The 21,436-nt window shown below is 39.6% G+C and overlaps 1 protein-coding gene across 1 annotated transcript; it reads right to left on the reverse strand.

The window, feature by feature from the left end:
* Positions 1 to 29: 29 nt before the first annotated feature.
* LOC100259405 (la-related protein 6B) lies at positions 30 to 20,781 on the reverse strand. Its single transcript, XM_002275914.5, has 10 exons — positions 20,060 to 20,781; positions 16,732 to 16,813; positions 15,969 to 16,063; positions 15,776 to 15,847; positions 15,308 to 15,387; positions 15,106 to 15,205; positions 12,586 to 12,633; positions 12,433 to 12,501; positions 1,011 to 1,148; positions 30 to 654 (listed from the first exon to the last, which is right to left on the reverse strand). The coding sequence occupies exons 1-10, from the start codon at positions 20,486 to 20,488 to the stop codon at positions 403 to 405; spliced, it is 1,365 nt and encodes a 454-aa protein (XP_002275950.3). The 5' UTR covers positions 20,489 to 20,781; the 3' UTR covers positions 30 to 402.
* Positions 20,782 to 21,436: the final 655 nt, after the last annotated feature.

Below are 21,436 nucleotides of genomic sequence, written 5' to 3' on the forward strand. Positions count from 1 at the left end.
TAGGATCTCAAAATGCAGGCACAGAAGGATGTATAACAACAGTTCTATTGCTTCATTTTTTTTCCTTTTTTTTTTTTCACTCGTTATATCTATAGACTATAGGTATAAGTTCATTCCCCCGAGTTCAGTTTTTGCTTTCTACATTCATAAAACCCCCCAAAAGAAAATTACCAAAAAGCACAATTGTCTCGCGCATTCTCCTTACCTGAAATTAGAACACTCAAAAATAAAAAACGTAAAAAAAGCACTCAACCCAAACTGCTAGATCAACACCTGTACCAACTACAATGGATTGATAGCCCCTTATAAAACCCTGCCATCAAACACTGCATATAAGAAGACACGGTTCCCTGCCCCAACCAACATAAACCTCCATGCACCGATCTGTAGAGTGAGAAGCCATCATGCAATATTAACAGCCACTGGCTTCCCCCGGCCCATAGAAAATCCTCTCGTACCATCTGGCATGCGTGGCCCAGGAGGTGGCTTTGCTACAGCTGGCTGTTCGTGATTGATTGAACTATTTGGAGGAGTCCCTACATGATTTCCACGGTTACCATGATGATGATATTGACCCCGTCCACGACCCTTGCCCCGCCCACGACTACGCCCTTTCCTTTGTGCACCCTCCTTGTCATTGATATGCTCCTCCCCCTGCAAAACAACAAAGATCAGAGCCCTCTCAAATGTATTGCTCAGCATTTCTCTCAATCAAGGAATGTTGTTGGATGGAGGACCAAGTCAACGCCCACAAGAATTTGTGATTAAATATTACACAGCTTTTAACCAAACATGCTGGTTATAGTTTGAAGCTCTCTCCCATTCAACATGATACACCACTTTAATGTGTTTTTGACAAAAAATAAAATGTTTAAAAAGGAGTCGGAATAATTCAATTGGAAGCTTGGGAAAACCTATATTTTCTTGTTTAGCTTTGAGTCATAATAATTATTGAAAATACTTTGGCATAGTAAGATATTCATGTGGACCAAAAGTTTTTTAGCACTCACAGCGTGCTCGTGAGAATGGACATCAGGATCTTCTGGCTGTTTGTCATTTGGTAGCTGCTCAGATGTACAAGCATCATCTTCCTCACAAATCGCTTCACCTTCATGCCCCTTTCTACTTCGTGCTTGAGCAGATTTTGCCTGCAAGTGGAATAATAAAATATGTATTAATCAACTTTCCCATCACAGGAAACTAAAATAAAAAATTAATAAATAACATTTTTCCCTTTACTAAACCCCAGTGACATGGGCCCATCCTTCTACTATATCCTACTTGATTACTAGGGAGGCTCAAACTCAGGACCCCTGGTTCACTGACAGAGGGAACAACTACTAAGCTACACCATAAGGGGCAACTAACAAAAAACACCTAACGATCAAAAACTAGTTAAAAACCCAAATCAAACTCACTCAATCAAGATTTGATTAATGACAAATAGAATTGATACCTCACTAATGAATGGAAGAATCAACTAGAACTAGTAACAACACCATTTGACTTGCTCTATCAAAACAAAAGAAAAACATTTTCATTAAAAGAGTTTTTTTTTTTTTTTTTTTGATAAATAAGCCAGGAATATATTAACAAAAGGCAAACAACCACATAGCATACATGAGGTATACAAGGTAGCTAAACCCTCAAAAACAAGTTAAGAAACCAAAAAACCTCACCAACCCTTAACTGGATGCTAACCACTCCAAAAAGCCTAAAAGAGAAAACAACTCATCTCCAATAAACAGTTTAGCCCAACTCCATAAATTACAAAATAAAGAATTTTTCAGTTTCTGAATTGCTAAAGAACCCCCCCCTAAAGGCTAACATATTCCTCTCCTTCCAAACCGTCCAAAAAATGCACAACGGTATGAATTTCCAAATCTTTTTCCTTTTTTTTCCCACGAAAGGGCCCCTCCAGCTAATTAACACCTCCTTTACAGTTTCTGGGAAGACCCAATGGACACCAAACAAGACTAGGACAATTTCCAAAAGAACTCTAACCACTATACAGTGTATAAGAATATGATTTACAGTTTCTTCTTCACAACCACACAAAAAACAATGATTAGGAAGCTGCCACCCTTTTTTTTAGAGCCTATCTAAGGTAAGAACCTTCCCCCACGTAGCCTCCCAAGCAAAGAAAGCGACTTTGGTTGGAACCCTATCCACCCATATGCAATTCTTTGGGAAGGAGGTGTCATTGGGATTAACCAACAAGCTGTACGCTTCCTTAACTCCAAACTACCCGTTTCTTCCACCCTTCCAAGAGACTGAGTCATCCTCCAAAGTAAGCCTGTAACCCTCAAGACATTAAGCAGATTTCCTACCAAATCCAACTCCCAATCATTAAAAGCTCTAAGGAATCTTAGATTCCATCCTCCCTGACCAAAATTCTAGTCCCAAACTTCCTCCACCGTAGCGTTCCTATGGGTAGCCATGGCAAATAATCGTGGAAACTTTGGGACAGCGTTGTAAGGCCGCACCACTAGTCAGTCCAGAATCTGATTTTACTGTCATTTCCAACTGTGAACACTATATTTTCCCAACACCAATCTATTTCCTTCAAAATCTCCTTCCAAATGTCCCATTAGCCTTATTTGTCCTCCAACCAAGGTCCTCTTGCCCATATTTCATCGAAATCACCTTCTTCCAAAGATTTTCCTTGTCACATGCAAATCTCCATACCCATTTGCCAAGCAAGGCCTTATTCAAAAGAGCTAGCTTCCTTAAGCCTAGCTCACCCTTCTCCTTATCCGCACACACCACCTCCCAATTAACTAAGTGGGCTTTCCTCTCCAAGTTTCCCCCTCCCCAAAGAAAGTCTCTTTGTATTTTTTCTAATCTTCTTGCTACTACCTTGGGCATTCGAAAGAGGGACATTTGATAAATGGGCATACTAGCCATCGTACTCTTTATGAGGGTGATTTTCCCGCCTTTGGAAATATATTGTCGTTTCCAAAGCGCAAGTCTCCTCCTCACTCTCTCTTCCACCCCATCCCACATAGAGATAGCCTTGTTAGGAGCCCCTAGAGGCAGTCCCAGAAAAGAAGAAGGCAAAGAACCCACCCTACACCCTAACTCCACTGCCAAAACATCAACCTCTTCCACCTCACCAACTGGAATGATTTCACTTTTGGCCAAATTGATCCTTAATCCTGACGCAGCTTCAAACCAAAATAGTGTTCAGCTCAAGTGAGTTAGGTGCTCTTTCTTTGCCTCACAGAAAACAACTGTATCATCAGTAAAAAAATAGGTGAGAAATATTCAATTTCGTCCTTCTTCTTCCCCGGATTCTACACCCTGAGAGAAAGCCTCCTTCAACAACCGTCCTAATGAGAGCACCCAACACTTCCATTCCCATAACAAAGAGGTAAGGAGATAGAGGGTTTCCTTGTTGACAAAGCCCCTTAGTACTCGAAAAGAAGCCTGCTAGCACCCCATTAACCAAAACAGAAAATTTAGTTGTAGAGATGCATCTCCACATCCATCCCAATCACTTTGACCCAAACCCCATCTTTTGCATGACATTCATTAAAAACTGACAGTTAATGCTGTCATAAGCTTTTTCGATATCCAATTTACATATAAGCCCTTTCTCTTTTCTTTTCTGCCATGAATCAATCACCTCGTTTGCTATTAGGGAGGCATCCAAAATCTATCTACCCATCACAAAAGCATTCTGGTCAGGGGAGACCACTTTTCCTATCACTTTCTTGAGCCTATTAGCTAACACCTTAGCCATCAATTTATACAACCCCCAACAGGCTTATAGGTCTAAAATCCCTAAGGTCCTCAACCCCTCCTTTCTTTGGTATTAGAACTAGAAACGTGGTATTGAGGCTCTTGAGAAACGAGCTTTGATCATGGAGCTCCTTAAACATTTCCATGACTTCCTCCTTCACAAAGTCCCGATAGTTAGCTACCCCTTCCCTCACATCTTGCTCCTCTGACAGCCACACCCCATTTATCTTAATTTTGTCCAGGGAATTATTTCTACGATGGGCATTTGCCATACGATGGAAAAAAAACCCGTATTTCTGTCCCCTTCCCTTAACCATAATTCCCTTGAAAATTGTCTCCAATGAACTTCTTCCAATAACACCCACTTTTTGTAATTTTCCTTTGCTTCCTTTTTTAATTATGTTTCCTCCTCTGACAGGTTTCTCTCGCTTTCCACCAGGTCCCAAAAATCCCTTGTTGAAGAGCTGAAATTTTATTGCATTCTAGCCTCCCAAAAACATCCCTATTCCAAGACTTCATATTTTGTTTAAGCTCCTTCAACTTTGCAGCCAACCTAAAGCTGGCACTACCTCTAACCACCATCCCCTGCCACCAACTCCATAGGAGATCTTTAAAACCCTTTACTTTAAGCCACATGTTTTCAAATCTGATGAGGGAGGGTCATCTTCTTAAACTACCACCCTCTAACAAAATAGGGAAGTGATCAGAAATAGGCCTAGGCAACTTGCTCTGGAGGACTCCACTAAACTAATCAAGCCAACTGGGAGTCACCAAAAATCTGTCCAGTCTAGCCCAAGATTGATTATTATGACCCCCACTCCAAGTGAACAATCCCCCTTGCAAAGGAAGATCAACTAGCCCTAATTCATCAATTATCTGAGCAAATCTCCTCATCGCTATTGTTAACATCCCTTGTCTGCTCCTTTCCCTTTAAAATAGAATGATATTGAAGTCCCCCCCTAAACACCAGGGTTCTTCCCAAATTCCTCTAATCGCCCCAAGCTCCTCCTACAAGCATTCCCTTTCTTCTTTAGATGAACGGACCATAAACTCCCGTGAACACCCAGACAAAACCATCTTCCACATTCCTGAATCTACAAGAGATTGAAAGTTGGCCCACCTCCCAATCTAGAATTTCCAAAGATCTTTTGTCCCAACAGATCAAGATACCTCCCGCAGAGCCAAAAGCATCCAAAGCCCTCCAATCTAAAAGTCTCCTCGTTCCTAAACTCCTCACCACACCCTCAATCATTGATTGAAATTTTGTCTCTTGAATACACAATAAATCTACCTTCTGTTTTCTTAAGAAGGCCTTTATTATTTTTCTTTTGGAGCTGTCATTTGCTCCCCGCACATTCTAACTCAACAATTTGAGCTTCATTAGCTCCCTTTCAAATTTTGATTTCTCCAATAAACCTTTATTATGAATTCTCTCCCGTCTTTTTCTAATTTTGACCAAGAAATCTAGAATCTCCTTTTCCAATCTCTCTGTCAAGAAGCCTAGAAAATGGTTGAATCTTGCCAGACTGCTTTCCTCCCATCTATTCTCCTCCCAACCCCTAACTTCTTGAGGCTCAGACTGAGCTGACCTCCACTCCAATCCCCTTTCCTTATTGTTGTCACTATTTACCTCTATCATATCCCAGCAGGCAGTAGTTGCATCCTCTGTATCCCCATCTGCGGTGATCATACGCAGCGGACTCTCTCCCTGAATTTCCTCCCTTAATGCCTTAGAATGATCATAATACTCCCCCACTGGAGTCCAACCAAAAGAAAAAGAAGGAGAAGGAGTTCGACCAAAATGAGAGAAAGATGAAAAATTCTTCCTTCAATACAAAACTTGATCAAAAGAAAGGAAAAGAAAGAAATTCCAAAAGACACCAAAACATCTCAACATTGCTATTTTAACCTTTTGATCTACATATTAAAAGCAAATCAAGTTCAATAATGTTGAGAGGAATGCCCTTGAAAGCTAAAGAAACTATGTCCCATATCGTTTTGGAAGTCCTCCACTTTCCTATTAGTGCTTCCCCAAACCCCAAAAAGTTGACTATGTACTAGCACTTCGAGGAGGAATCCAATCCAAATAACTTATGTCATAACCCCAAAGTAGTGGGACATTGCCAAAAAAGGTGATCTATTGATTCTCTACTACCCATACACAAAGTACAACAATCCGACCTAAGGGATTTGAAAGGTCTTCTCACCCGAAGCAAGTCATTAGTATCAACCATCTTGTTAGTCACTAATCAACCTGTTGAATATAATGTATGTATAGTATACTATCTTTCCTTGTTAATATAGGTCACATGTATGGTAGTTAGGACTCCTAGCCTTGTATATATATATCTCTTAATTGTAAGTAGAGATTACAATGAATGTGAATAAGGTTTTTCTCCTTTCTCTCTCTCTCTCTCAACATGGTATCAGAGCCAAGGAAGAAAACCTAATTCTTTCCTATTTTCCGTGTCATCAACTCCGGGAAACCTTCCGGTGACCGTGTTTCTTTCCGGTCACCTTCCCCATCTCCCAATACTTTCCGGTCAGTCGGATCGTCGTTAGAAACCACTCACCGCTGGCAAATTTTCCGGCGAAATTTTCCGGCGAACTTTCCGGCGAAATTTTCCGGCAACCTATTTTTCCGACACCGACCATACCAGAAGGAGCGCCTGGAGGAGATCTCCAACTTTTGTGAAGGCACCAGCACCAAAAGAGCAGCCACGCGCCGGCCACGCGCCAGCCACGCGCATTTTTCCGGCCGACGGTTGAATCTCACGCGCCGGCGCGTGGGGGCGCGTGAGAGCTTTTCCGGCGACGCGCCTCCTCCTCCAGCTTCGCCTGACGCCGATCAGCCTTCCCACCTCCCTGGTTCTCCCATCCGAGCCCTGCACGTACCTCTTTTGGGGATTTTTGTCTCCGTCGGCCCTCCAAACAGTCTTTCCGGCGAAGCTCCGACCACTTTTTCTCCACTCCAATCCCTGCACGTGCCTTGGGAAGTGTTCTTCTCCCTTTCTGGTGGTGCCACACCGCGATCTGAGGCCGTCTCCCTTTTTCGGTGGTGCCACGCTGCAATCTGAAGCCGTATTAGGGCTCTCTTCGATCCAAACATACTTCATTCTCCAGATAAGTGGATATGGCTACTAAAGCTTCCATTTTTTCCTCTGTCATATCTGGATCTCCTATGATTACTTCGGAGAAATTAGTTGGGAGTGAAAATTATCTTTCCTGGTCTGCCTCTGTTGAACTTTGGTTTATGGGTCAAGGATATGAGGATCACTTGATTACACAGGAGGCAGATATCCCTGAGGTCGACCGCGTACAGTGGAGGAAGATAGATGCACAGTTGTGTAGTGTATTATGGCAATCGGTTGATCCCCGAATTCTTCTTCATCTTCAGGCCTATAAAACTTGTTTTAAATTTTGGACTCAGGCCAAAGGATTATACACGAATGATATCCAGCGTCTTTATAAGGTGGCTTCTGCTATTGTCCATCTCAGCCAACAGGACTTGGATCTATCTACTTATATTGGCCAGATTGCCTCTCTTAAGGAGCAGTTCTTGACTGTGATGCCTCTTACTCCTGATGTTGGGGCTCAACAAACACAGCTTGACAAGTTCTTCATGGTCCTTACTCTTATCGGCCTCCGTCCGGATCTTGAGCCTATTCGTGATCAGATTCTTGGTAGTTCATCAGTTCCGTCCTTGGATGATGTGTTTGCTCGCCTCCTCCGTATCTCGTCCACTCAGACTTTGCCATCTGATAGCGCTTTAGATTCTTCTGTGTTAGTTTCTCAAACTACCTCTCGAGGAGGACGCAGTGGTACCCGAGGTAGAGGTCAACGTCCTCATTGCACCTATTGCAATAAACTTGGCCACACTCGCGATCGTTGCTATCAGTTACATGGAAGACCTCCTCGCACTGCCCATATGGCCCAGTCCTCTGATTCTCCGCTGCCTCAGCCTCCGAGCTCCTCCGCATCTCAGACATCTCAGGCTTCTATTGCCTCTGTTGCCCAGCCTGGTAATGCCTCTGCCTGCCTTACCCACACATCTTCTCTTGGACCCTGGATTCTAGATTCTGGAGCATCTGATCACCTATCTGGTAATAAGGATCTTTTCTCCTCTATTACTACTACCTCTGATTTACCTACTGTTACCTTAGCTAATGGTTCTCAAACTGTGGCTAAAGGTATTGGTTTGGCCCTTCCTTTGCCTTCTCTACCTCTCACTTCTGTCCTTTATACTCCTGAATGTCCTTTTAATCTTATTTCCATCAGCAAAATCACTCGTACTCTTAATTGCTCTATTACCTTTTCTGATAAATTTGTGACCTTGCAGGACCGGAGTACGGGGAAGACGATTGGCATAGGACGTGAGTCTCAAGGCCTCTATCACCTCACCTCAGATTCATCTCCTGCAGTTTGCATTTCCACTGATGCTCCTCTCCTCATTCACAATCGTCTGGGCCACCCTAGTCTCTCCAAGTTCCAGAAGATGGTTCCTCGTTTTTCCACTTTGTCGTCGCTTCCGTGTGAGTCATGTCAGCTTGGGAAACATACTCGTGTCTCGTTCCCAAAGCGTTTGAATAATCGGGCAAAGTCTCCTTTTGAGCTTGTCCACACTGATGTTTGGGGTCCTTGTCGGACTGCGTCTACTTTAGGATTTCAGTATTTTGTCACTTTCATTGATGACTATTCTCGATGTACTTGGTTATTCTCAATGAAAAATCGAGCTGAGTTATTCTCTATTTTCCAGAAATTTTATACTGAAATCCAAACCCAGTTCAATATTTCTATTCGTGTGTTACGCAGTGACAATGCCAGGGAATATTTTTCAGCCCAATTTACTTCGTTTATGTCTCATCATGGGATTCTTCATCAGTCTTCTTGTGCTCATACTCCTCAACAAAATGGGGTAGCTGAACGCAAGAATCGACATCTTGTTGAGACAGCTCGTACTCTCCTCCTCCATAATCATGTTCCTTTTCGTTTTTGGGGGGACGCTGTTCTTACCGCTTGTTATTTGATTAATCGTATGCCCTCCTCTGTCTTACACGATCAGATTCCTCACTCCCTTCTTTTCCCTGACCAACCACTTTATTTCCTTCCTCCTCGTGTCTTTGGTTGTACTTGCTTTGTTCATATTCTCACTCCTGGACAGGACAAGCTTTCCGCCAAAGCCATGAAGTGCCTCTTCTTGGGATATTCCAGACTTCAGAAGGGTTATCGTTGTTATTCCCTTGAGACTCATCGGTACTTTATCTCCGCTGATGTCACCTTCTTTGAGGACTCACCATTCTTTTCCACCACTTCTGAGTCTCATCCTGTTTCTGAAGTCTTGCCCATTCCCATTGTCTCCCCACCTGATGCTATGCCCCCTCGACCACTTCAGGTTTATCATCGTCGCCCTCGTGTCGTTGCTCCTCTCCCTTTTCCTGAGGCACCTGCTGACTCACTTCCTATCCCTTCGGCTTCACCTGCCCCGGCTCTGCCTTCTCCTAATGACTTACCCATTGCTGTTCGGAAAGGTACTTGCTCTACTCGTAATCCTCATCCTATTTACAATTTTTTGAGTTATCATCGATTATCTTCACCCTATTCTGCTTTTGTTTCTGCTATATCCTCTGTTTCTCTTCCAAAGAGCACCCATGAAGCTCTTTCCCATCCAGGCTGGCGACAGGCAATGGTGGATGAAATGGCTGCTCTGCACTCTAATGGCACTTGGGATCTTGTTGTTTTACCCTCTGGTAAATCTACAGTTGGTTGTCGTTGGGTCTATGCAGTTAAGGTTGGTCCTGATGGTCAGGTTGATCGCTTTAAGGCCCGCTTAGTTGCTAAAGGCTATACTCAAGTTTATGGTTCTGATTATGGTGACACATTCTCCCCTGTTGCCAAGATTGCTTCTGTCCGCTTGCTTCTGTCCATGGCTGCTATGTGTTCTTGGCCTCTTTATCAGTTGGATATTAAAAATGCCTTCCTTCATGGTGATCTTGCTGAGGAAGTTTATATGGAGCAACCTCCTGGTTTTGTTGCTCAGGGGGAGTCTGGTTTAGTGTGCAGGTTACGCCGTTCTCTATATGGCTTAAAACAATCTCCTCGAGCATGGTTTAGCCGTTTTAGTTCTATTGTTCAAGAGTTTGGCATGCTTCGCAGTACAGCAGACCATTCAGTTTTTTATCATCATAACTCCTTGGGGCAGTGTATTTATCTGGTTGTTTATGTGGACGACATCGTCATTACAGGCAGTGATCAGGATGGTATTCAGAAACTAAAGCAACATCTTTTTACCCACTTTCAGACCAAAGACTTGGGGAAACTCAAGTATTTCTTGGGAATTGAGATAGCTCAATCCAGTTCTGGTGTGGTCCTTTCCCAAAGGAAGTATGCTTTAGACATCCTGGAAGAAACCGGTATGTTAGACTGTAAACCGGTAGACACACCTATGGATCCGAATGTCAAACTTGTACCAGGACAGGGGGAGCCTTTAGGAGACCCCGGGAGATATCGACGGCTCGTAGGTAAATTGAACTATCTCACCATTACTCGTCCAGACATTTCTTTTCCTGTGAGTGTTGTTAGTCAATTCCTACAGTCACCATGTGATAGCCATTGGGATGCCGTAATCCGTATTCTTCGATATATCAAAAGTACACCAGGCCAAGGTGTATTGTACGAGAACAGAAGTCATACTCAAGTTGTTGGTTACACAGATGCAGATTGGGCTGGCTCACCCACAGATAGACGTTCCACTTCAGGGTACTGTGTTTTTATTGGAGGTAATCTAATATCTTGAAAGAGTAAGAAACAAGATGTAGTGGCCAGATCTAGCGCTGAAGCCGAGTATCGAGCTATGGCTTTGGCAACATGTGAACTCATATGGTTGAGACATCTTCTTCAGGAGTTGAGATTTGGAAAGGATGAACAGATGAAACTCATCTGTGATAACCAGGCCGCATTACATATTGCATCCAATCCAGTCTTTCATGAAAGGACCAAGCATATTGAAGTTGACTGTCATTTCATTAGAGAGAAGATCGCATCAGGATGTGTTGCTACAAGTTTTGTCAATTCAAATGATCAACTAGCAGACATCTTCACTAAATCTCTCAGAGGTCCTAGGATTAAATATATTTGTAACAAGCTTGGTGCATATGACGTATATGCTCCAGCTTGAGGGGGAGTGTTGAATATAATGTATGTATAGTATACTATCTTTCCTTGTTAATATAGGTCACATGTATGGTAGTTAGGACTCCTAGCCTTGTATATATATATCTCTCAATTGTAAGTAGAGAATACAATGAATGTGAATAAGGTTTTTCTCCTTTCTCTCTCTCTCTCTCAACACAACCAAATGCCATAGCCTTTGATGGGGCTTTTGATTTCCAATGATTCCATGAAGGCAATAGGAAAAAAGATTTGACCAAAAATGAGTCGAAGGGTTATGATGACCAAGTTCTCACATCTAGGGATGACAATGTTAAGCTAACACTAATGAGAATAGATAGAATAGACATAAGTCTTTCAAAATCCTCCATCTTTGAATTGGTGGGGTTTCGTCAAAAGCTAAGGTTCCAAGTAAGAGGGAAAGAAAGATCTAGGATAGATGAAATAGGATAATTTTGAAGAGATGAAACTTTATAAAGACTATCAAAATTTGATTCAATAGAACTCAATATATCTAGCTTGTTAAGATAAAACTATATATCATCAATGTAGGAGGAGGCATGTGTTTGCACATATGGAGAGAGAGTTTAGAAGGTAAAGAAAGTGTCACAAAATCAACAAGTAGGTTTCATGATATCCAGACCAGCCCGATTATATATGAAATAACAAATATATACACTTTGTGTAACACACAAAATTAACTCAAAGCATCAATCTTATTTTGTCATCATCATTACATTAAGTAGCAAACCTTTTCCCCCTATTCTCAATTTATTAATGCTCATCATGAATGGTTGAACTGTTTTCTAAAGAACCAGACGCTAAGCAGTAAGCAAATATCTTGGGTTCGTATTCAAATGTACTAAAAAGATAAACAACAAGAGGGTTCTTGGTAAATTAACTTAATGACTTAATACGACTTAAAACTTAACATAAGTCGTTGAGCATATTAAGTATGTCTGGTAAAGTTAAAAATAAATTTAAATATTAAATCAAAATAATTAACTAATTCTATATCCCAAGTCTTTTTTGCCCCATTTTGCCTACATCTAGTGAGAGTTTCTTTTACATCCACGACTCCATATGAGACTTCATCTTACTCATTTTTTATAGAAAATATTTTATAGTTATTCTATGTGCCTACAATACTTTTAATATGAATATTTAACAAACAAATTTATTGCTTAAGATTAATGAAGGTAAATATTAGTCAAAATTAATAAGGACAAATATTAGTTAAAATTAATGAGTAAATATATTAATTTGATGATTTAGAAAAAAAATTGGACTTTACTAAACAACCTTAATACTTAGAGTAAAAATCAATTGATAAGTTTTAAGTCAACAACTTAAGAATAAATTAACTTGAAGTCAACCTAAATCATTAAGTAAGAGTATTAAGTGGTGGCAAAACACCCTCCCAACTCCTTTTTTTGCTTCAAAGATTCTTGAATTGCTTGACTAATGAAAAGGTTGCTCAAGTGAAATACAAACAAAAATGAAGAAGAGCATTGATTATACCACTCGTCTATGCATTAAGCGAACTCTAAGACCACTCCTCCAATTCCCCTCATCATTTAGCTCCACAACCTGCAAAATTAAATGCACATTTTCACTTTTTCAGATGACCATTGTATTAAACACTTCTAAACCATGGAAAACAGGAGTACTTACTGCTTTCTCAGCCAGCTCAATGGATTCGTACTCCACGAATGCATGCAACTACACATGAAATAAAGCTTTATTCATATATAAATACAAGCATATTGTAATCTGGTAAAGAAATCTAAAATAAATATTTGAATAACAAAGGCAGGGCAGATAAACCCTTCACGACAAAACAGAAGAGGAAAAAAAAAAAGGAAAGGTAAAATTTAAATCAATGGACCATGAGCTGCTAATCAAACTGACTTTTGATGTCTGGTTCATCAAGAGGAAACCCAAACAGCAATCCAGCCATGAGTAAACCATACTCAAAGGTGTGCCAGGTGGCAACAAAACAAACTAGAACTAGTGAACCTTCCTTGCTGTCATGGTTATGTTACATTTCCATGTACTTTACAACTCTGGATATTCAGGTAGCTCTAATTTCTTCTATGAAAACAACAAAAGACTTTCTCCTGGGTTGAGAGATTCTGCCCTTGACAAAGAACATTGTTCTCTCGTCTCTCTCTTGCTTCAGTTTTTATCATTACCTTTTTCCTTTGTATTCTTGCTTTCTTTTTAGAATACTTCGTCTTTCTATGTACTTGTATTCCTTTATTAATAGGTACTGAGAATGTATATTAGAATGCCATGAGAGGGGAACTCATTACATAGGCCATATACAGAGGATCAAATAAACAAGGCTGGCCAGAAAAGGAAAAGGAGAAAAAGGAAAACATACTGACTACCACACAACTAAAGAACACTTGTACCAACCCACCTTTATCTACAAAATCAAGAATAGAGGCACTCATTTCCACAGAAGCACTTATTTCCTCAAAGAGCATCTCCAAACCACATGAACTTGGACTTAGGAAGACATCATTGAGCTCCACCACAAAGAGTTCTACCCTTTCAAAGAATCTTCAATATCTCTCCTTCCAAATACACCAAAATATGCATAATAGAGCAGTTTTCCAAATTTCCCTTCTTTTCTTCCCCACAAAAGGGAGAAAGAAAAGGAAGAACAAGAAACAAAAAAGGAAAAAAAACAACTACTAATAATGCAACTATAAAATACGGTCCACAAAATCAATGACACAAGCACTCCTTTTACCAATAGCATTCCCAAACCAACTAGGGACTTGAGGGAGATATTTTTTAGCTTCACCATAGAATGTTCTACCCCTTCAAGGAATCTTGCATACCTCTCCCATCAAATGCACCAAAACATGCACAGAAAAACAGTTCTTTGAACGTTCTTCTCTCTTTTGTGGAGGAACCCTTCTTCCAGTAGGGACTGTCATGATTAGGAGATGGGAAAGTGCAAGAGACTATCCAGGGTTTAGGGCGGGATAGATTAATGATATTGAGGGAGGTGAAGAATGAGAGTTTTTTCTGTCAAGTCTTATTATTATTATTCCTTTCAGAAAAGTTTCCAGCTCAACAAATCTGAAATGGTGGGCTCCTTTAAGGACTTGTTTCTATGCATTTGAAGCTGGTTTGAAGAGAAGATTTTGATGGTTGATCAGCTTATGACAAGGAGTTGGACATATTGGTTAATTGGTGCAGTCCACATAAGGTCAAGGAAGAGTAGACATGTCATATTCCTTGTTCTAGCTTTATTTGGCTTGCAGTGGATTTTTCCTAAGTCTATCAAATTGCTAATCTTAGGTTGGAACTGGACAAGAATGCAAAAAAGGGCAAAGAAGAAGCAGAATTTGGCCTTCTTTTGCTTGTTTTAGTGTATATCAAATGAGTGCCACGATAGAATTTTTAGGGAAGAGAGATATTCAAACCAAGTGTTCAAGAACTATTTCCTCAAAACCCTTTTTTAATGGGCTAAGATCCTTGGTGCTGACTTCCTTTAATGGATTTCATTTGAGGGATTAGATCAAGTTTAGCCCATATAGCTTTTTTCAGTACTGTTTTTTTCCCCTTGCTTGCTCTTTTAGTCAATGTATGCTCCCAATGTACTAGGGTTGCCCCCTTTTCTGTTAGGTTCCAAAATGTCACCTACAGAAGAACGAAGAACGAAAGGACTTCGAAGAAAGACTAGTTCAACTCTTAGATGGACAGACATCAACACTTAAACTAATTTTCTGTGTCTATCATAAAGAAACAACCACCACACCATGACAACAAGGCACATTAAATAGGGTGAGAGGAAACCCAAGAAGCACATAACAGGGTGAATACTAGAACCCATAGATGTCAAAACGCCAAATAACACAGAAGGATATGGTTTCCCAACTCCTCATAGAGTCTTTTATGATACAATTTCCTGTTTCCCCTTTTTTTTTTTTTTTTCCTTTGCAAAAAAGAAAAATCTTCTATGGAAAAAAAAGCTCCTGTTTCAATCCATTCTACCCTTCTACCACCAAATGGAAATGCAAAAATTTAAAGACCATAATAACCCAATGTCGTTTCAAACATTTAAACTAACTTGCTGTATTGTTACTGAAAAGGCATAATTAAACTGGTAAACCCAAATCTGTTTAACGGCATAAGAGCTGCCAACCATAACCCACTAAACAGATGAAAACATACCTTGTTGCTGAAAAGCATGTTGTCTGTTTTAGAGGATCTAGCAGCTGAAGAGGCCCCTCCATTGGAAGTTTGAGGCTGACAGGTACGAATTGTCTTCACACTAACAAAGAGCCATACAACATGATTAAAATATCCAAGAATCTAATAGACATTCTCCATAGAAAATGTACAAAGTAAATAAATAAGAAATAAAAAATTATACCTCCCAACAGCAGAGAAAATCTTCATGAGGTTTTGGTGGCAATGGTCCTCGGGTAGATTTTCAGCAACAACTATGCGAGACTGAAGATACCAAGGTAAGTATTAAAAATATGAGGTAAAAATGGAAGAGAACAAAAATGAAAGTTGCTAGGATACTTCAAAAGTTTATTTAAAACCCCAGCACCCAACCACGCAACCAAAATCAAATCCCCTTCTGCCCCACCCCTCTCTTACACCAAAATCCAAAAAAAATAAAAATAAATAAATAAATCTACTATGAACCCTACAGGTATGGGGAAGCACGAGGATATCTTTACTGTGCATAGTTAAGCATACAAACAAGTTTATCCAGTATATGGTATCAGTTAAAGAAGCAAAGAGACATTGTAGGCAAGGCATGCATTCTTTGAATCTGCACCGCAACAAAGGTAGAAGGAAAGCAAATAAAAAAAAAATGAAGAAATCCTACCTGCAACTCTTCCATGTCTGACTCGGTCAGGGGATGAAGGCGTCTAACTTTCTTTCCATCTTCACTAACCACCTACAAGATGTGGTGTCAAATATTAATAAAATGATTGCAAAATGGGAAACAAGAAGATATCATTAAGGAAATGGAAATATATGAAGCTTTAGTTTTCAAATAAGCGTAGGAAGGAACTTACCAGCTTTGTTGAGTTCCGAAGAACTGTAGCAAGCTGGGAATGACTACTTACGAGGGCTTTAATCTTCTTAAAAGATGCAACAACGGATATTGGCACTATAAAATAATGGGGGAAAATAGTGTTACAATAGAATATAATACTCGTCTATTAATAGAAAGAGAAAACCAACTTTCCAAACAACTACCAAAAGACAACATATAAACAGAACTCCCTTTTGAGTGGCATACCATGTTTGCTTATTCAGAATAAAACCACTCTACTGTATTTTACACAATACTTGGAACAAGTTCATTTTGTTATTCACAACATATTGTTCATGGATCATTGTTTAGAAGTTTAAAAAAATTGGCAACATCACAATCGTGTCATGATTTTTGTTGAGAAGACAATGTGCATTAACTTCATTTTTGTTTTGAGCTCACTCTAAATAGTGAAGTTCCACGCTCAAATGCAACTTAAACACCTCCTAGATGTTCAGTTTAAATTCCCCAGAATAGAATCAAGGGCAAAAAACGTCTAAAAGATACCCCTGTATTCCTCCTTTTCAGTTGTCATCTGTACATTTCCCATATTTGTAGCCAATGCCCCTCCTTTGGCATTCTTTGCTATATTAGTTCTTGCCTACCAAAATGAAAATTGTACAGAGCACACCACAAGAAATTATATGTGAATATGCATCAGACATAAAATTAAGGGGGCCTATGGTACAAATTATTCTATGATGCAGATGTAATAGTTTTGTATAAAAATAGCAAAAGCATACCATATCCTTCAGGATCTTTGTTGATGAACCTCATAAGATGCTCTGTCGTCGCCAAGTTCACATCACTGAAATAATACTCCACCTAAAAGTCATTCCATTTTGTAAATACTTAATCATGGAAGAAATAGGAAAAGATACAATACATAAGTTGAGAGAACACAGCACATGTAGGAAAATACAAACATCACAGCCAGAATAAGTGCTACCAAAATCAAGAACATTTTCAACTCCAAACTTTAAAATTGAATTGAGAACCAATAGTCTAAATTGAAGATAGCTAGGTTAAGCAATGCTGTCTTTTGATAGGGAGTTTCAGTTTTCTAGTTTTTTTGTTGCATATTGTACATTCATTGTGTACGCAGGATGAGTTTCTTCCTCCCCCTCAAACCACCTTTCTTCTGTTCCCCTTTTATCATGGATTAAGCACAAAAAAGGATGAGAAATCCTTCCCCCAAGCACAAGCACTCCATAATTCTAATTAGAAACGGGAAAAGCCCCCACCTGCTCTAGATATTGTTGGAAATTCACGCCTAAAAATGGTTACAAATATGAACAAAAAAGCTTAGGGTGAGCCACCTTTTTTTGTTTAGCACATTTAGTCAGATTTTGTTTGTCTCCAAAAACATTAAATTATGCACACGAGAAGCCCATTTTTGTTCTTTTTTTGTTGAATAAATTAAGAGTCATAGATAAAAGTTTCTCTCGAGCACAACCTGAAAAGGCCGATAATTTTTATGCATGGAAATAGTCGGTGAAAAAGCAAATGAAACACATAACAATGAAGAGGACGTGTCAAAAAATGTCATAAATCTAAAGACATCAGGTATCAACTATCAACTATACATTTGTTGCTTTTATTATTATTATTTTTTATAGGCAAATAAGAGATTGTATTAGAAAAGCCTAGAAAAGGCGAAAAGAGTACACATGAAGTATACAAGTAACGCCCAAGAAGCTAGGCAAAAAGAAAGAAGAAAACCTTTCTCCTATTTAAACAAAAGTCACTCTATAAAATCAATCAAGGACAAAGAATGATCCTCTAAATACACCCTACCCCCATTCACAAAAGTGTACAAAAAAAAAAAGTTTTAAAGCTTGGTGGGAACGTTCAGTGTCATTGAACACTCTTTCATTTCTTTCCTTCCATAAGGTCCACATTAAACAAAAGGGGGAGCCCTCCAAGCCTTTTCCTTTCTCTTACTCACAAAAGCACCATGTCAAGCTATCAAATTCCTTTTGATTGAGGAATGCAGGACCCACTGCACATCAAAAAGAGAGAAAAGCAAGCTCCATAGCATTGTAGCCTTCTTACAAAAAAGGATCAAGTGGTCACTGGTTTCCTCTTCCACTTTACACAAGTAACACCTATTTGGCATATTCCAACCCCTTCTTTTAAGTTGATTAATGATCAAGATTCTGTTCCAAGACGCTTCCCAAGCAAAAAAGCTTACCCTCATGGGAGCCCAAGATCTCCAAATAATGCTCCAAGGAAAAGGTTCACTAGAGGTATTTGTGAGGGAGCAATAGAGAGATCTAACAAAAAAAGGAGTCATTCTTGCTATTCTTCCAACTCAAGACATCCTCCACATCACCATGCAAAACCAAAGGATGGAGTTTCCGGAGCAAGCCCTCCACCTCTTCCATTTCCCAATCTTTAAAGTATCTTGAAAACAAAGGATTCCAACTTCCCACCTCTCCACCCTCCTCCCAAGCATCGCACACCCATTGATCCTTGTTAACCGCCAATCGGAATAAGTTAGGGAAAGCATCTTTCAAAGCTTGGTCCTCACACCACAAATCCTTCCAAAATTTGACCTTTCTCCCATTCCCTACGATAAGGCAGGATCTAGAGCGAATGTTTTCTCAATATTTTCTAATGGCTTTCCACACACACACCATAGGCTCCCCTCACTTCTCTCGAACACCAACCTCCATCCTCTACCCCATATTTGTCTATGATGACTTGTTTCCACAAAGAATTCCTCTCTATAGCAAATTTCCAGCTCCATTTCCCAAGAAAAGCTTTATTTAGGGTCACAAGACTGCGAATACCTAAGCCTCCCTGTCTCATATCAGCACAAACCGCACTCCAATTCACCAAGTGCATCTTTTTCTCTAAGGCGCCACCGCCCCATAGGAAGTCTCTTTGAATCTTTTCAGTGAAACTCTTGGAGAGGTTTCACATTAGGATTTGTGCATAAGAGTTTTCACACAAGATTCAAAATTAAGAATCACAAGACAGGGTTTAGGAAGAAAGTTACAAATCATAATACATTGAACTTTGTTGAAGTAAATGCATTCTTCTATGGGTCAAACTTTGGTTCATGTCAAAAACACCAACTTAAGGATTATCATCCTGCTGTGGAAAGAGGCATAATTATTGTTATTTTTTATAAGAAAAAATCTATTTTTTATAGGTAAATATTAGTCCCCATGGGACTTGAACCTGGAACCTTCCACAAAAATCTGTCCGGCATTATCAATGATGATTTTGGTAGAATTGTCGTGTAGTGTGTCTTCCAATGCATTAATATTTGGCATTTTGACATGTAAACTAATACAGAAACATATTTTATCAGTAGATGCCTATATTCACCTACAATGCATTCCGTAAAAATCTAATAAGATGTGGCAGCAATGTTTCTATTTCTTCTAGCAATATCGTGAACTGTAATTGCACATTATTGTTCATGTGAAATTTCACATTAAAATTTCTCCATGGTTTTCCAATTCCCATAAATTTTGGAGTCATACCTTTCTCATGATTTCTAATAAGATGTGTTTTACTTCTACTCCCATCACAAAATCCAAACCACAACACGTGTATTACTGGAGCTATTGAGATGCTTTGTCTTAGCTCATGCCTCAATATCTAACCCTTACACTTGTTGCCTAATCGTATAGAGGGAAATTTGACTATTAGCATACAACAAATCCTATTAGAAATGCAAGGTTCACATTTTCACTTTAACTGCTCTTTAGAAATGAGAGGAAATAAACCATTATCGTTGACCTAGAAGAAAGTTCAATTGAAAGGAAAAAGGAAGACATAACACGCGGATTCTATGGAGAAAAGAGAAAACAACCAAAAATAGAGAATGAAACACAAGACATGAAATCTTCCGAGGTAATTCCAACTACAAAAGATGGAAACTTATCACAGGGCCGTGCAATATCAAGTGCTGAAATTATTCGAGAATGCTCCACTCAGAGAGCTTGAAAAACAACCACATCAACTATTAACTATAGAGAAAGTGAATGAACAAAATTCCGTGCGATGATCATAACACGGATAAATCGAGCAGTAATTAGACCGTTCGAAGCTTGCCTGATTGAGAATCTTCTGAGTAACTTCCTCGGAGAGTCCGTTCCTAGACGCCGCCACATGATCCGAATCGGCCGAAGCTTGATGAGCTTGCCCGACCCCCTCCGGATGATCTCCAAATCCGCCGCCATAGTACTGATGATACTGATGATACTGCACATGATGGTGGTGGTGCTGCTGATGTTGGTGGTGGTTCTGAATCGGCACATGAAAAGGCGAACTGGGACCGGGATACACAGGGACCACGCCGTGAGCCGGGGCCATCGCAAGTCGCGGCGGGGGGAGATCGGGACGCGGCGGCGCCCGAGGGACGAACTCGGGCGCCTGAGCGTTGAGGCGGCTGAAGGAAGAGTTCCGAGAAAGGGAGGAGGGATCGGAGGGAGTAGAGAGATCGCCGGAAGGCAAATCTAAATCTAGGGTTTCTTGGGCCATAGGGTTTGACTGGGGAGGGATCTAGAATCTGGAGTAAGGGTGTGTGCAGTGAAGGGAGAGAGTAGGAAAGCCCCTTAGGGCGACGACAATGGAGAGGATTTCTCGGTCTCAGAGGGTGCTAGGTTGTTGGGTATTTATAGGTGATAGATTAGGCGGTGGACCCCTCACTGCCACTGCTCTCGGGAATCATTGGAGAGGCCAAAAAATGCGCTGTGGTCGACTCCACCTCTCCTCCCTAATGCTTTCAATCGCACCTCCTCGGAAAGGTTAAGAATCTTGGTCCCCCGAGCACTGCAACAACAACCTTAAAAACCAAATTAATTTTCTTAATTCAAATTAATGAAATAATAATAATAATCTAAAATCCATATATTATGAGATTTTTACCTTTCACGTTTATATATATATTTAAAACTTTAAATGATCATAATTAAGCCAATCTTTAATAAAAATTTATTTGTCTCATGGAGATTATTTTGGTTGATCCTTGCAATAATGTGTCACACACTCCTTAAAAGGGTTAAAATCACTAATATTAAATTATTATTATATTTCAATGTATAATGGATTGGATTATGCTTATTATAAAACAACTATTGATAGTTTACTTACATGAGTTATTACAAAAGTTTCAAGAAAAAGGAATTTTTGTTATGAAAGATATAAAAATGACATGAAATAATGAAATAAATTATAAATCATAAAAACGATAATATAAAATTGAATTATGCTGATTATAATGTTAATGTTAATGATTAATGCAAAAAAAAACTCGACAAATAATGAATTATTTATCCTTAATTCAAAATATATAAAAATGATGGAAAATAATGTTATATATATATGTATGTATGTGCGTGGAGTCTAATTTTTTATGATTATAGTTTGAAACGTTGATTTGAAGGTGACATGTGAAAAGTTAAAATCCAATTTTGTTACAAAAGTGAT

The sequence above is a fragment of the Vitis vinifera genome, chromosome 5 (assembly GCF_030704535.1).
Source record: "Vitis vinifera cultivar Pinot Noir 40024 chromosome 5, ASM3070453v1".
Lineage (NCBI taxonomy): Eukaryota > Viridiplantae > Streptophyta > Magnoliopsida > Vitales > Vitaceae > Vitis > Vitis vinifera.

Excerpts from the sequence above, each read along its gene's own strand:
- LOC100259405 (XM_002275914.5), bottom strand. The coding sequence starts at position 20,488 with ATGGCCCAAGAAACCCTAGATTTAGATTTGCCTTCCGGCGATCTCTCT. Across the intron at positions 16,814-20,059 it reads CTCAGAAGATTCTCAATCAG|GTGGAGTATTATTTCAGTGA; the intron begins GCAAGCTTCGAA and ends AATGACTTTTAG. Across the intron at positions 15,848-15,968 it reads TTCGGAACTCAACAAAGCTG|GTGGTTAGTGAAGATGGAAA; the intron begins GTAAGTTCCTTC and ends CACATCTTGTAG.